Source organism: Botrytis sinoallii (genome assembly GCF_014898435.1).
Source record: "Botrytis sinoallii strain Bc 23 chromosome Unknown BSIN_007, whole genome shotgun sequence".
Classification (NCBI taxonomy): domain Eukaryota; kingdom Fungi; phylum Ascomycota; class Leotiomycetes; order Helotiales; family Sclerotiniaceae; genus Botrytis; species Botrytis sinoallii.
Genome location: NW_024066034.1, coordinates 2,532,639 through 2,547,626, shown reverse-complemented (window position 1 = coordinate 2,547,626; position 14,988 = coordinate 2,532,639). Strand labels below are relative to the sequence as shown.

At 39.6% G+C, this 14,988-nt stretch overlaps 3 protein-coding genes across 3 annotated transcripts; 2 read left to right on the top strand and 1 right to left on the bottom strand.

Annotated features, from left to right (window-relative positions):
• Window positions 1-4,122: 4,122 nt before the first annotated feature.
• On the top strand, window positions 4,123-6,112 carry EAF02_005070 (uncharacterized protein; the record flags this gene model as incomplete). Its single annotated transcript, XM_038901118.1, is given in 5 exon segments — window positions 4,123-4,552; window positions 4,623-4,835; window positions 4,926-5,159; window positions 5,211-5,869; window positions 5,881-6,112. 5 exon segments carry the CDS (start codon window positions 4,271-4,273, stop codon window positions 6,110-6,112), a joined length of 1,620 nt encoding a protein of 539 aa, XP_038759630.1. The 5' UTR covers window positions 4,123-4,270.
• A 3,978-nt stretch (window positions 6,113-10,090) lies between these two features.
• Window positions 10,091-13,499, top strand: EAF02_005069 (uncharacterized protein; the record flags this gene model as incomplete). Its single annotated transcript, XM_038901117.1, has 6 exons — window positions 10,091-10,405; window positions 10,466-10,528; window positions 10,551-10,834; window positions 10,918-10,924; window positions 10,974-11,805; window positions 11,830-13,499. The coding sequence occupies 6 exons, from the start codon at window positions 10,091-10,093 to the stop codon at window positions 13,497-13,499; spliced, it is 3,171 nt and encodes a 1,056-aa protein (XP_038759629.1).
• Window positions 13,500-13,632: 133 nt separating this feature from the next.
• EAF02_005068 (uncharacterized protein) lies at window positions 13,633-14,980 on the bottom strand (the record flags this gene model as incomplete). The annotated part of the gene is made up of 2 exons (XM_038901116.1): window positions 13,633-14,859; window positions 14,913-14,980. The coding sequence occupies 2 exons, from the start codon at window positions 14,978-14,980 to the stop codon at window positions 13,785-13,787; spliced, it is 1,143 nt and encodes a 380-aa protein (XP_038759628.1). The 3' UTR covers window positions 13,633-13,784.
• Between the last annotated feature and the right edge of the window lie 8 nt (window positions 14,981-14,988).

Below are 14,988 nucleotides of genomic sequence, written 5' to 3'. Positions count from 1 at the left end.
CTTCCCTTTCCTCCGTTCACTTCATCCACCCTTCATCCACCCTTCTCTACCCTTCCCTTCCCTTCCCTTCCCTTCCCTTCCTCCCCCTTCCTCCCCCTTCCTCCCTTCTTATCGCATTTTTATCACTTAAAATTCCCATCGCAACCAAATCGTTCCTGATTTGAGACGCTAAAAAGCTTGTTCTTTTCATTCTACAAGGATTCAATTGATTGCCCGTATGAGTTAAAGTGGACTGACTGATTGGAACATGAACAACCCAAGTCCATCTAGTATCTACTTTCCACCTAATAAGTCATTTTTCCTTCCATTCTTATCGGAAATGATTAATCGCCCGCCCTAAAAAGCGTTTGGTCTTACCAGCATTTCTTCCTCTCTCGATTGAAGTCGTTGGTGTTTGATGTTTGATGAATGTGAAATGGTAAGTGAGTGAGTGAGTGAGTGAGTGAGTGAGTGATCAGCTTGATGACGCTCCGCTGGGCCACTGCCGTGGAGGCTTCTTCGCTTCGCTCTGATGATCGGATCTGATAGAATCTGTACTCTGTATTCAGCATCGTCTCAGCATCCATGGTGATTGGTTCAAGAGCAATATGTACCTTGATTGTATTTTCACTGAAGCAACCGGGAAGCTGCTCACGGTAATTGTGGCTACTCGACGCTAATATAGATTGGGTTAGATGGAAATTATCCACTTCTTCGCGACAGTTACACCTTTTTCTCTGTTTACATCCGAGATCTCTTCAAAGGTACAACACAAGACTCTAGTAAGTACAAAGTCAAAGTCAAAGTCACAAAGGGTACAAATCAATGCACAAAGGGATGCAATGTCATCAAATACGACCCTTCCTTATTTTGTTATCAGTGAATGGGAATGGGAATTCTTCAAATATCTTTACAGTATTTACGTTATCAAATACATGATATAATCCCTAGTATAATTCATGGTCCTCTGCTGTCTTCTCTCTATTTTATGCTACCCTAGTACCTATCGAAACATTGTGTACCATCGCTTCTTCAAACTCCTTCCCTTTGAAGCTCCTGCTGCTCCACCCAAGCTTCACTTCTTCACAAACATCATGCTTTCCTTCATTTCTAGCCAATACCCGTTTCTCCTTTTCCTTACACGGTTAACTTAACGCTCGCCAAATCTACACCGATCGTCAAACAATCTGCATAACAATATCATTCATCTCAAACCATCCAAGCTATCCTAAGAAACCTCTTTCAAGTTCACGGACTACTATTTTCTTTTCCTCCGAATCAAGAAGCTCGTCCCAATTGACTAAAAGGCTAGCTCAACGGACCATTTCCGTTTAGCTGGATACCATCTTAGTTTCGTCGGGCTCTTCCTCAAGACTTACAGTCACAGACTCACCACTGACCACTTTACTGTGTCTCTATGACAGAAAAACAATGGTAACGATTGAAAATTAGCGACACTTGGTTTTTTTGTTCGGGACCGGTAGCTCCGGATGTTCGGCGTAATCTTCGTTCATTCGTCAACGGTGAGTCAAAAATGTTGAACTCCTCGATAGAGACGAACGAGTGCCAAGACCCACATGTGATCTACGAACACATGATTAGGAGGTTTTTGAAATTGAAATTGCCTTTTGGCGATGAGCAAAGCTCTTGGGCATCATTTCAATCTTGAAAGTGTTTTGGAATTGGAGACTTTGTTCTTCTCATTCATCTTGACTGTCCTTCAATTATACCTCGGGCTCGTGTGGACCTGAGTACGAGGTATTAATTTGAGTGAACTCAATTTCTAGCGAGGCCTCTTTCTTAGACAAGTTCAAGTATCAAGGGGGAGTCTCCTGAATTCTTACAACTTATCCCATTGACTGACTTAAGGTCACGTATGAATGAGAGCACCAAATTAAGAAGTTTCGCCTGAAATGACTCAAGCACAGGTCAAGGTCTCCTTATCATACGAAGAGTTAATAGCCAAGGGTAATCAATAAAGAAGTCTCCTGAGCAGTTGGTCCAAATAAGTTTTTATACTCAGATCACTTTGCTTCCACTCCTATTCTTCGCTTTCTCCTGGCAAGTCATATTCTCAGTACGCCTCCTGTATTCGCAGTTTTCTTTTCACAAAGTTACCCCCATACCATTCAAATTACAACACCGCACCCTCTTAACTCCTTTCTCAACAATTCCCAGCAAGGTATCATTCAAAGATGTTCATTCGAAAATTCCTAGAACAACTTTGTCTTTGGCTAAATAATCTTATTTGACCTGGTGAATATATTCGGCTTTGTGGTATTGTTCCCAACTTTGTTATTCACTGCTGCACTAATTTTGGTTTCAATATTATTTGCGAGATTTGTCAAATCCCATTCTATCTTGCTGTCTGAAGATGGCGGCTGCATGGGTGGACGGACGTAGGGGTGAACAGCAAAGAAAACCGGAGACGCAGAGGGAAGGGAAAATGTTAGAAGAGGGATTTAGGACTGCAAAATGAGTTGATTGCGGGGAGGGATGCACGATCGTTTGTTTGGTTTTACTCGAACCGAAATCCGAAGATAGCCTGATTGAGACCAATGATGTGTAGTTCATCTCCTTGGTGTGATTGTTGTGAACGAGTGTTTCACTCTGCATCTCAACGTCTATTGCTTTTGTGTTCGAAGTGTCTTGTCTTTTGTTGTCAATCATGGGTCGATCATCCTTGATTTGTCGAGAGTTTTCGAGATGGTCAATTGTGATATTCATTGAGTTTATCATGATTTGATCCTTCAAAGTCGTCATTTCACATCCGGCTCGCAATCCGAACCACATCCCCCTTTGCCCACCGCGATATAATAATCTTCCAATTGCGCGAAACAGTCACTGGATTCAGACATTATATTATCGGTCATATTTTGAACCTCCCTTCCGAAAGACCTTCATTGTAAAGCCATCATGTTCTTCGTTGGCAATGAAGTCTACCATCTCGATGTTAGATGAGGCCGATGTTATGATTGTTTCGTGATCTACGATTTTCCTCAGAGCTGACGAATTGGGATTTTCTCTCAATATGCGACAGAAACCTACCTCTTTCCTTTTCGTCATTATATGACGATGGGAAAACCATCAAATTGATCTTCAGCAGTCCGGCACATCGTTTATCTCTTTTTGTCAATCGCAAATTCTCTGTTTCTTAAGAAAATTATGCGATGCTTTTAGTCAGGGATGAAAATACTGGTCGGATAACAATTGCGACCAATTTAATGAAAAGAAGTCTGCCGCGTGTGCCATTAATCACAAGTTTATGCATCATTAAGCCGCTATCTAGCACTACCTAGGTGAGGTTCCCCACACACTAACATTCTTTCCCCAGATTGGCATAACTGAAACATGTTTATATCAACACATACCTTGTGCGTATTAACCTTTTGTTCTTAATATATGAAAGATCATGTTGTCTAGGCGATTATGGACAAGGGTTGAGGAGGGGATGAAGGAAGGGCGAGGCGAAAGAGAAAGACCAAGAGCAAAGCTCTGATCATAGTTGAACTGCCAAACTTCAAGTAGGTATTGGCACTAACTATTTGCACCTACGAGTTACCCACTTCGAATAAGTTGACATTTTGACAGTTGCCCAATGACGATACTGCGGGGAGAACTTGTCATTGCTTTTATATTGCGGCACATGCTATCTAGAGTATCATGAACAGGAGGTGAAAGAAAGGAGACGAAATAGGAAAGGGAGAGAAAGGCTTTGGTTAAGGAGGATACGATGCTTTTCGTCAACTATCTGGAAGAAAATAATTCCCCCGAGGTTGATAAAATTTCGAAGTATGTACACCCATATATTTCCTGCGCTTTCATCAAATTAACAAATTTGACAACTTTTGATTGTTTGTACGGTTTGACAGTCCTTTTTTCTGGTTAATTGAAGAGAGTCGCTTCTGACAGGGGAGAGGAGGGATTTATAATCCGTGATTTTCAAACGCTCAACCGCAGCTCGGAAGCCGACTTCCGTCTTCAATGTCAATCGCCAATGAAGATGTAAGAATTAAAGCTTAATTCATCAATCCATGTTCATCATAGTTTTGCACCGATAACACACGGACTGACTTTACGATTTCTTTGGTACTCGTATCGAAACTCTACTTCATAACTAGACAACAGTATTTCTTACTCTCATGAGCTTCTTCACACTAGTATTTTGGTGCTAAATATATTAGTCACTAATTCAATTGATAGAATCTTAATATTATTGTCGAGTAGTGCTATGAAGATGATATAAGCATTCTTTCTTCAACTATCTTATCTTCACATCCAAACAGAAAACATGATTCGGACCTCCGATCTCATCATCGAACGGACCCCGCCATTACCGCAAACGAACGATAATGAGACGGTGAAAGATGGGAAAGAAATGGATTATTCTCAAGAATCCACTTCAATTAATTACACCATTGAAGAAGAAAAGAAAAAGAGATTCTCTATGATTAAGGAGAATAGGATCATGAAGTTTTGTTGGAGTGTGGTTACTTATACGCCGAAGAGATGTCGATATGATGTAGATGACCCGCCAAAATTCAGTTTGTGGATGAATTTGCTTTTTGCTTTTGTGAGTTTTTCTTCTTGATTTCTCAATGAGAGCTTATGGTCTTGTAATCTTGCTGATACATTTTTCATAGGCGTGTACTTTCACGGTGGCAAATCTTTATTATAGTCACCCTATCCTCAATATCCTAGCGGCCGAATTCAATGTCACCAATGAACGTGTATCAATTATTCCTACGGTAATGCAAGCAGGCTATGCATCTGGACTGTTGCTTCTATGTCCTCTGGGAGACATCTTCAAGAGACGTGCATTTGTACTATCATTGGTATTTTTTACTGCGACTCTGGTACGTTTACTTGAAAAGACTTTTATAAATAATCTTCATAATGAGGAATGAATTCTCAATGTGCTCTTATGCTGAGGTTAATCATAATAGTGGCTTGGTTTATGCATCACCAACTCGTTTCCCGTGTTTGTTGGAATATCTTTCATCACAGCACTTACTACGGTTACTCCACAACTTATGCTTCCTTTAGTAGGGGATCTAGCACCGCCAAATCGTAGAGCAACTTGTTTGGCTATTGTTTCTTCTGGTCTACTACTTGGTTTGCTGATCGCTCGTTTACTTTCGGGTATTCTGACACAATATACTACTTGGCGAACCATCTATGTAGGATCCCCTCCCACACATCGCTTATCGTATTCACTAACAATCCCTCAGTGGTTTTCCTTCGGCGTCCAATATCTCATCTTCATCCTTCTCTTTCTTTTTATGCCAGATTACCCAAGCACCAACCCCGGATCTTTCAACTATTTCTCCCACCTACTAAGTATCCTCCGCTTACTCTTCAAACACCCCCTCCTAGTCCAAGCATCTCTCATCGGCTTCTGCACCTCTACAATCTTCACCTCTTACTGGACAACCCTCACATTCCTCCTCTCCTCCCCTCCCTACTCCTTCTCCCCCGTTCCCATTGGTCTCTTCGCCCTCATCGGCATCGCCACCTTCATCCTCGGCCCCATCTACTCCCGTCTCATCATCGATAAATTCATCCCCCTCTTCAGCGTCATCCTCGGTCTCCTCTACTGTCTCATCGGCGTCGTCATCGGTACTTATATTGGCGAATTCACCCTCGCGGGTCCGATTCTCCAAGCCATCTTCATGGATCTCGGGATCCAGACAGCGCAGATTGCAAATCGGAGCGCCATTTATGAGATTGATCCAAAGGCGAGGAATAGAGTTAATACGGCGTATATGGTGATGGTTTTTTTGGGGCAGTTTGACTGGGACGGCGGTGGGGAATCGCTTGTATGCGAGAGGAGGCTGGGTGGTGAGTGGGAGTGCGGGGGTGGGGTTTGTGGGGGTGGGACTGGGAGTTTGTTTTTTTGAGGGGGCCGTGGGAGAAGGGGTGGGTGGGGTGGAGAGGGGGGTGGGGGGTTCGGAGGAGGGATTTGGGGATTGAGGGAGAGGAGAAGAGAGGGGAGGAGTGGGGAGGAGTGAAGGGGAATGCTGATGAGGGGGTTTTGGAGATGGGGATTGGTGAATGGAATGGAGAAGTTGGTGTTGTGTCCTCTCGGGTGAGTTCTGTACGGGAATCGAAAGTTGGGAGTTTGAGAGTTTGAGAGGTGAGGGGAATCGGATAGGCAGAAGTCTAGTTAGTGTCTTTATTGCTTGTTTCTTGAATATCAAGATAAGATACTTGATGTCTCGAAGTCCTGAGATTGAGACTGAGACTGAGGCTGAGGCTGATACTGAGACTGGATTATATGTATGGATGGATCTTTAAATTTTATTCGATATAATTCGATATGATATGATATGATACAATATAATATGATAAGATACTCATCAACGAGGCGAAATGAGGGATGTAGAGTAGAGTAGGGTAGAGTAGAATGGAATAATATCTGAGATTTGATGATGATGATGAGGATGAGTATTTAGTATATATCTAGTATTAGACACCTAGGTAGATATATCCGTGATGGTGAAATTAGAGGGGATTGTATGTATGTATGTATGTATGTATGTATGTATGTATGTATGTGTATATATACCTATGAAAAATTGATTTAACATCTTCAAGTGTTTAATTCAACATTTTTGAATTATTTGAAACATATTGGAAAATGTTTTAATTATACTTTATTTGTTAAGTAATTATTTATTTTTTAGTAATCTTATACTTTTATTAAATTTATTTAGTAAATAATTTTAAAAAAATTATTTAAATATATTTTTAGGAGGCTATAATAGTTTTAGTTTTATATTTATTATATATCTGTTTTGATAATTATATTCATTTTAGGTTGGATTATGTATTATAGGAGTATTGTAATTATTATATATGATTGTTATTCTTTATATAAGAGATAGATATTAGGAAATGTAAATATATTATATTACGAGCATCGATGTGAGATCGGCATCGAGCAACCATTATTCCGAAACTGAAAAGTTTTCATATAACGTAGTTTATCAGTGCGTGTACCATATCAGTACGTGCACCACTCATTTTACATACAAAATTCGTCTGTGCATAACCGTGCACTTTCTTTATTTATTAATATAATTTAATTTTTCTTAAAAAACTTTATAGTTATTTATATAAACAATAAGAATTTCTAATCAATTATTAGAAATTTGATTTAATATAATAGTTATTTTAAAAAAAGTTTTTTTGTAACGAAAATCGTGACAATTTCAATCTTTCTTAAAATATAATGAAAATATTTATATAAAAATTATATTTCTGAATATTTGAATTATAATTTTTATCAAATATTTTCTTCTTTTCGAAAATAATGATTAATTATTAAAATACAAATATTAAAAAAACCCTGATTTTAGTATAATTTTGAAGTGGTGCACGTACTGATATGGTGCACGCACTGATAAACTACGTTATGTATAGCTTCGAAAAGAGGTTTTGAAGGAATTAATGAAAAGTCCTATAATTTATCTGCACCTATTATATACTAGTCTTCACCTTACATTGACTCTAACATATTGATGTGAAATACGAGCGGTTTTGCGCACAGACCTCATGTTGACTGATATCTTTCCAAGAATGTTAGAATTGACAACTATCGATACCTAGGTACGGACGACACTTCATTCCATCTTCATCAATCTTCCGCCGGCGATCAGTTTTGACAAACTGCTTATTGCTGGTCAATAGAATGGCCCGATACAAGTCGATGCTTGTGGAAGAGTGCGCCCACTCTTGAGGATAATGGTCGTTATGGAAAGCTTACATAAAACCCACAACTCCACATGTTGGTTCTGACAAGATGGATAAGTCGGGTACCCCACTTTCGGGCCACCCCTCTTTTGGGCCACCTTAAAAATTCATATTATATAGTTTTAAAATATCATTTATTCAACAATTACTCGGCATTATAATAAATACTTAAGACTACACTTTTATTATCATTATTAGTATTTCCTATATCAATTTTACAATCTCCCGCTGCAATTTGTGTTTTTCTAATCTCTTTAATTTTAGAAAACTTTGAATTTGAATTAGTTTTCATTTTGTGTTTTTTTTTAGAAACGATTTACTTTAATTGATGTTTTAATTGCTTTATTCGATATTCAGATTGCAGAATTTCATAATCTTTAATGTCAAATTCCTTAATAATTTTTCTAAAAGTTGGTGGCGAGTATAGAGATCGATCTCTTCGCTTTGAAGGAATATATACGAATATGATTTTAAATCATTAGTTTTTCAAGGTATTTTAAAAGTTGAAATTGTGGATTCCTTATTTTATTGATGTACAGGATTATTATCAGAATATAAATTCTGATTCATAACTTCCTTATTGCTATTCTCAAGCAACAATCTGGATATAATAGGCTTAGTGTGGTTTAGAGGTTATAAATCTAAAGCTTTCTATTTAGATAGTATATTATATTCTGTTAAACTATCCAGTCATGCTTTCTGATAGTATATAAGGAAATTAGTCTTTCCAATTGCTTTAGAATTTGATAAAGAAGTCAATTTATTAAGGTAATGCCTGTATATTCTTTTGAGAGATGAGAATATGAATAAATCAAAAGGCTGTAGGATGTGTGATATATATATGGTGGAAGGAATAAGAGGTGTATATTGTGCTTAAAGCATTTATATATAAATTCAGTAGTTTTATGATTTCTATGCTTATTCAATATAAGGAGTTTTGACTTATCCGGTGAGGGGGGGGCTATCTAAAATATAAAGACCTTTTTAAGTTATTCTAGGGCAATATCATTTGTAGTCCATTTATTATCTATAACAATAAAATGCTATTCTTTATAAAGCTTTAAATCAACCAGAAACCATTATTGTTATACTGATTTTCCCTTCAATATAATAAAAAGATCAAGAGCTCTCCCTATAGCTGAGATGCACTCTATAAGTGATATCCAAGCTCTAAAACTAGGCTCCTTTTTCTGAATAAAACGATATTCTGAGCTTCCTAGAATTAGTCCATTTAGTTCCTGGTCTTTTTGTATATCTGCTTTATCCATATTATATTAGTGCTGAGGTTTAATATAACAAATTGAAGACAAATCCAACTTTAGGAATTATTACTAATAATATTGATAGTATACTTTTGATATATACTGAATCGATTCTAATTTATCTTTTAATTCTAATCTTTAGATTTCTTTTAAAAAAAGTTTGTAATCTATTGTTTTTCAAATATAGAATTACTTTTTCTAATATCAAAAAGATGCTTCCTAATTTCCCGAATTTGCTAATATATAGGATTAGTATCTAAAGACTTTTGGATTAATATTTAATCTGCTAATCATTTTTTTTGTATCAGGATTATCTTTTATATATATTGTATACCTTTTTTATAAAATAAATGATTATTTATATGATTTGAAGAGTAATCCTTGGAATCCTATAATCCAAAGTAGTTTATTGAATTGAATATCTATTCACTATTACATATAAAGCTAAATTAATATCAAGTTCAATATATATCTTAAATATAATGTAAATAATAATATATCAAATTTTAAATCAATTTAATTTAAACATTGTGAAGTTATTAAAGATAAATAAGAGAGATCCCTTCTTGCAATGAGCTTTTTTAAGATAGCCCAAAAGAGGAGTGGCCCGAAAGTGGGTACCGATTTACCTGTTATTCTAGCTCGATTTGATATGCATCCACGAATGATGGTCATCCACAGATATACCGGTTTCCCAAACCGATTTATTTGAACCGATTCCAGTGGTCGGGACCGAATGTCGTTGGTTGACATGTCCACGGGTCGTCAGCATGAATAATAGAATTGCCTCATTAATCCCATGAGCCACTTAAACCAGTGAATGTCTTTGAGATTGAGTGATATTCAAAATGTTAGAGCCTCCCAACAAGTGTTGGTGGTGTCCTTACATATATTGGAAACGCACGTCTGAGGCTGAGTAAAATGTGAGCAGTTTTCCCCGCACCGGAATTAGTGAGATTCTTCTGATGAGATTCCTTATTTCTTCGTCTTGTCTTCTACTTCTTATTTAATTTGTCCTCAGATCCATAAGTAGACTGATGTTCGTTTACACGCAACTATCTATTGTATCTCATTCTTCATTTGAACCAACCATCATGACAAAATCTTTCGAAGGAGCAGAACCTGCTATCTTCAGTACGAAAGAACTTTTGCCGAATCTTGTCGATGCAATTGCTGCAACGGAACCTGAAGCTATCTTTGCAGAATATCCTGTTAATCCCGTCAGTTATGAATCTGGCTATCAAAAGTTTTCATATGGATCTTTAGCAAATGCTGCTGATGGTATAGCATGGTGGCTTCAAGAAAAACTTGGACCTGGAGAAGACTTTCCTACCTTGGCTTACATTGGTCCCAATGATATTGTCGTCAATGCTTTCTTATTGGGAGCTGTCAAGACTGGGTACAGGTGTGTAATCTGATTACTCCAATGCCATATTTGAACAAGCAATTAATATCTGCTACTTATCCAGGCCCTTCTATATCACCAAGAAATAGTATTCGTGCGCAAGAAAACCAACTTACTTTTACCAAATGTAAAACTCTGGTCACAAAAAGTCCCCAATAAGCTCAGTTGCAACCCATGATAGCTGCCCTGTCTTCAATGGGTATTCAAATACTCGAATTACCCAACATTCTGGACCTAATCGAAAACCCCAGGAAAAGTTCCCATTCAAGAAAACCTTCGAAGCTGCTAAAGATGAGCCTTTCGTGGTTCTGCACACCTCTGGAACTACAGAACTACCGAAACCTATCGTGTGGACTCATGATTACATTGCTACGGCCACACAGCGGAATGAAGCTCCTACCGGCTATGTTAACCAAATGGACTTGTATGCTGGGTAAGGAAAGCGTTGATTATTGGATTCTATGTTTTCCAGCTAACTTTGGTGAAGAGTTCGTATCTTTAAACACAATTTCCAAGTTTGCATGTAAGTTATTTCAAAATCAGTGGCAATAGATTGACTCTAATCCGAACAGGCAGCCGGTGTCTTCTTCGGTTTGATCAACGGAATATCAAGACGGAGTATTTCAATATATCCAATAGCTGGTCTTCCTTCAGCGAGTCTTTTGATTGACGGTCTCAAACATAATAATGCTGATATCGCGGTTCTCGTCCCACCCTACGTTGTTGGTCTTGCCCAAAATACGGAGAGTCTAGATTTCGTAGCCACAAATCTAAAACGTATCTTTTATCTTGGAGGTGCTATTCCACCGGCCGCTGGAGATATTATCTCTTCCAAGATTGAACTCATCGGACACGTGGGAGCCACGGAGACAGGATTCTATCCTTCCTTGAAGCCAATCAACGCACGATCAAACTTTTGGGGTCACCATCAATTTGATCCCTCCGCAAATATATCCTTTGAGCATCAGGATGATGACCTTTACGAAGCTGTTTGGAATAGAAACCTTGATCCGATAAAATTACAACCTATCTTCAAAACATTTCCGAAGCTTCAGCAATGGAGATCAAAAGATCTCTACTCGCCACATCCTACGGAACCTGATCTCTGGCTCTACCGTGGTCGAGGAGATGACATCATAGTGTTCCTCACCGGAGAGAAAACAAATCCTATTTCCATGGAACATCGCCTCAATCAACACCCAGAGATTCGTCAAGCTATGGTTATTGGGGCATTGAGATTTCAAGCTGCTCTTTTGATCGAACTTGTCGATCAAAGGGCAATGACTGCGACAGAAAGGGCAGAAGTCATTGAACGTATTTGGCCTGCTACAGAAGATGCTAATTTGACATGTCCGGCACACGCCAGAATTGCAAAATCTCATATCCTTTTCACGGAGCCAGGGCGTCCAATTCTAATCTAAGCAAAAGGAACTATACAGCGAAGTCCCACATTACGAGAATATGCTTCTGAGATAGAGAAGTTATATGTGGATGCTGATAAGATGTCTGCATATAGTGCATATAGTGCAGGTGAGAATGATGAAAATGAGGAGCTTGTCGATATTTGCAATAATGAGGCAGTGCATAAGCTCTTACGTCAAGCTGTTCTCAAGGTCACTAAATGGGATGAGGAAAAAGTACAGGATGAAGATAATTTGTTCGTTCAAGGAATGGATTCTCTGCAAGCGTTGCAACTCATTCGAAATTTGAGAAGAGCTCTGAACAAGCCTGATCTCGCCATCTCTATCTTATACACCAATCCTTCCATTGCCCAATTACTCCAATCGATCATCGCTATGTCTAAGGATGAGTCGAACACAAATACAGTAAATGCATCGAATCGTCGTCATAAGATTGAGGAAACTCTCCAAAAATACGTTCAACTTGTTGACAGGATCTCTAGTAAGCATGCGTTTGGGGAAAAGTCATCCCCAGTCAATGAACACGTAGTTGTCTTGACGGGTTCAACTGGTTCTCTTGGATCATATATCTTAAGGACATTGATGCAAGATAAATCTGTGTCGCATATTTACTGTTTCGATCGAACATCCTCTGCTCATTCCCGTCATCTGGAAAAGAATAAAAAGAACAACGAATCCACAGATTTCCCAGCCTCTAAAGTCACATTTCTCAAGACAGATCTCTCAAAACCCAACTTTGATCTCGATGACGAAATATACAGACGAATTCAAAGTCCTGCAACAGATGTCATTCACAGTGCATGGCCAATAAACTCCAACCTCTCGCTCGATACATTTAAGCCACAACTCGATGGGATAATTCATCTTTTGTCTTTCGTCTCTGCAATTCCACATCATGTCTCTATTCTATTCATATCATCCATCAGTTCAATTCTAGGTCTCGAATCAACACCCATACCTGAGACAATTATCGAAGATGTATCGGCACCTCTTCCAATGGGATATGCAGAGAGCAAATTTATCTCAGAGCGCATTCTTGATTATGCTTCCAAGACAAAGCTCCCGACCGTCGATATAAAGGTTGCTCGTGTGGGCCAGATCGCTGGCCCTGCTTATTCTTCCGGCCTTTGGAACAAATCCGAGTGGATGCCAAGTCTGGTCGTCACTTCTTTTCATATGGGATTTTTACCAGAAAACCTTGGTAGCGACGAGATGAAATTAGATTGGGTACCAATCGATGTCCTCTCATCTTCACTAATTGATCTCTCATTCTACAAAGATCCTGACGTCTCCGAAAACGGTGCTAGGGTATTTCATCCTTTGAATCAGACTCCTACGACATGGAATACTCTACTCCCTATTATCTTGGATACGTTGAACTCTTTGAATCCCAAAGTCGCGATTACAACAATTCCATACACAGTGTGGCTGAAGAAATTGAAAGACACGACGAGAGAAAATGCATCTAGTACTGCGGAGTTGGAAGAGATGTTGGAAAAATACCCAGCGATTAAATTGCTGGAGTTTTTTGAGACGTTGCCGCAGACGAAATGGTCGGATAAGGATGTGGAGATGGCGATGGGAGCTAGTGTGCATTTGAAGGGGTTGAAGGGGATTGAGGGGGCGTGGATGGAAAAATGGGTTGGGGGTGGATTTAGGCTTGGAATTCGGCGATAGGCAATACCTATCTTTGATTGATGAGACTTTCATGAGGGAATGAGATTTAGTGTTTTGATGTGGCAAGCCGGGGAAACGAATATTTTATTTTGTGAATTTGTTATCTTCCAATCCTTCCAGACTAAAACAATCACGGGGTTTCTTTTATTATGTCAGAGTCATGATTAAATTTATAAATCATCAAAACCGTGAATACTTCTAAGTTGTGGTTTCTTAAATTCTATTATTACCCAAGTGAAGCCACTTAATAAACCTCACCACCCATCACCAACAGTCATACCCCTATTATTTAAACAATGCCACCGACTTTCTACTATATCCCACCGTAGTAGGCCACGCGCTATAATCCGGCGCGAACAAAATCGCATCATTACAATCACTTCCCAAACTCGTGTTATTCAACCACGCCGGTTCCCAATAATGCACACCTCTCCCCAGTCCATGCGGGACATTCCTCACCACACTAATAACATCCTCCGTCCACTCCAGCTGACCCGCAACCGTATACGGAATCGCAGGCTCGCTACTCTCAGGAATCGGATTATATTGCCCATCGCAAATCGCCGGATAATCCGTCTCAGCCACGTGAACTGGCTTGCGATAGGTTTCCGCCACCCAATGCAGTGTCGTGCGCAGATTTTCCAACGTGGCGGCGGTCCCGTAGAAAGGATAGAAGGAGAATCCAAATACGTCCCATGCGGAGAGCGCCACGCCATTCGCGGTCAAGGCATCGAACCAGCGTTGTTGGAGCGTCACGTTCCAGCCATCGTCGATGTGGATCATGATTTGGGGTTTGTGCACGCCGGCTGCGAGGGCATCGTCGACGCCTGCGCGTGCGGATTTCCAGAGCGTGGCGAAGGAGGTGAAGTTTTGGTGGAGGGCGCTGGTGGGTTGGATATCTACGTCTACGTAGCCGGTGGGCCAGAGCATGCCGTGACGGATTTCGTTTCCTAGGGCGACGATGTCGAGTTTGATGCCGGCGTTTTGGAAGGATATTAATGTATCTTTTACGTATTTTCTAAGGGTTTTTGAGAGAGGCTTTAGCTCTGTGGGCCATGCGGCTGGAGGAGGTTGTTTACTTGGATCGGCCCAGGAATCCGAAAAGTGGAAATCGAGATAGATCTTGTATCCTTGCTTTTGCATGCGTTTGGCTAGATTGAGGTTGTATGCTAAACCGTAGGTGCCATCGACGGGGTCAACCCATTGACGAAGTCGCACACTGTTCATACCGCCGTCGCCGAGGATGGCTTCGGCGGGACGGGTGGCATTGTGTTTGAGAGTGTCTTTGAAAATGGAACCGCCTTGTTCCAGCATGAGGAGAGAGGATAAATCATGTCCTTTGAAGAAATATGAGGAATCTCTAGAGGGTTTGTGAGTATTTAGTGAGGGAGGAATAAAAATTGATATTCTTACCTTGAATGATTCTCTGGTCTTGCCAATGCGATGGGCAAGACTGTGATTAAAAGACCCCAGAATTTCATGATTTCTC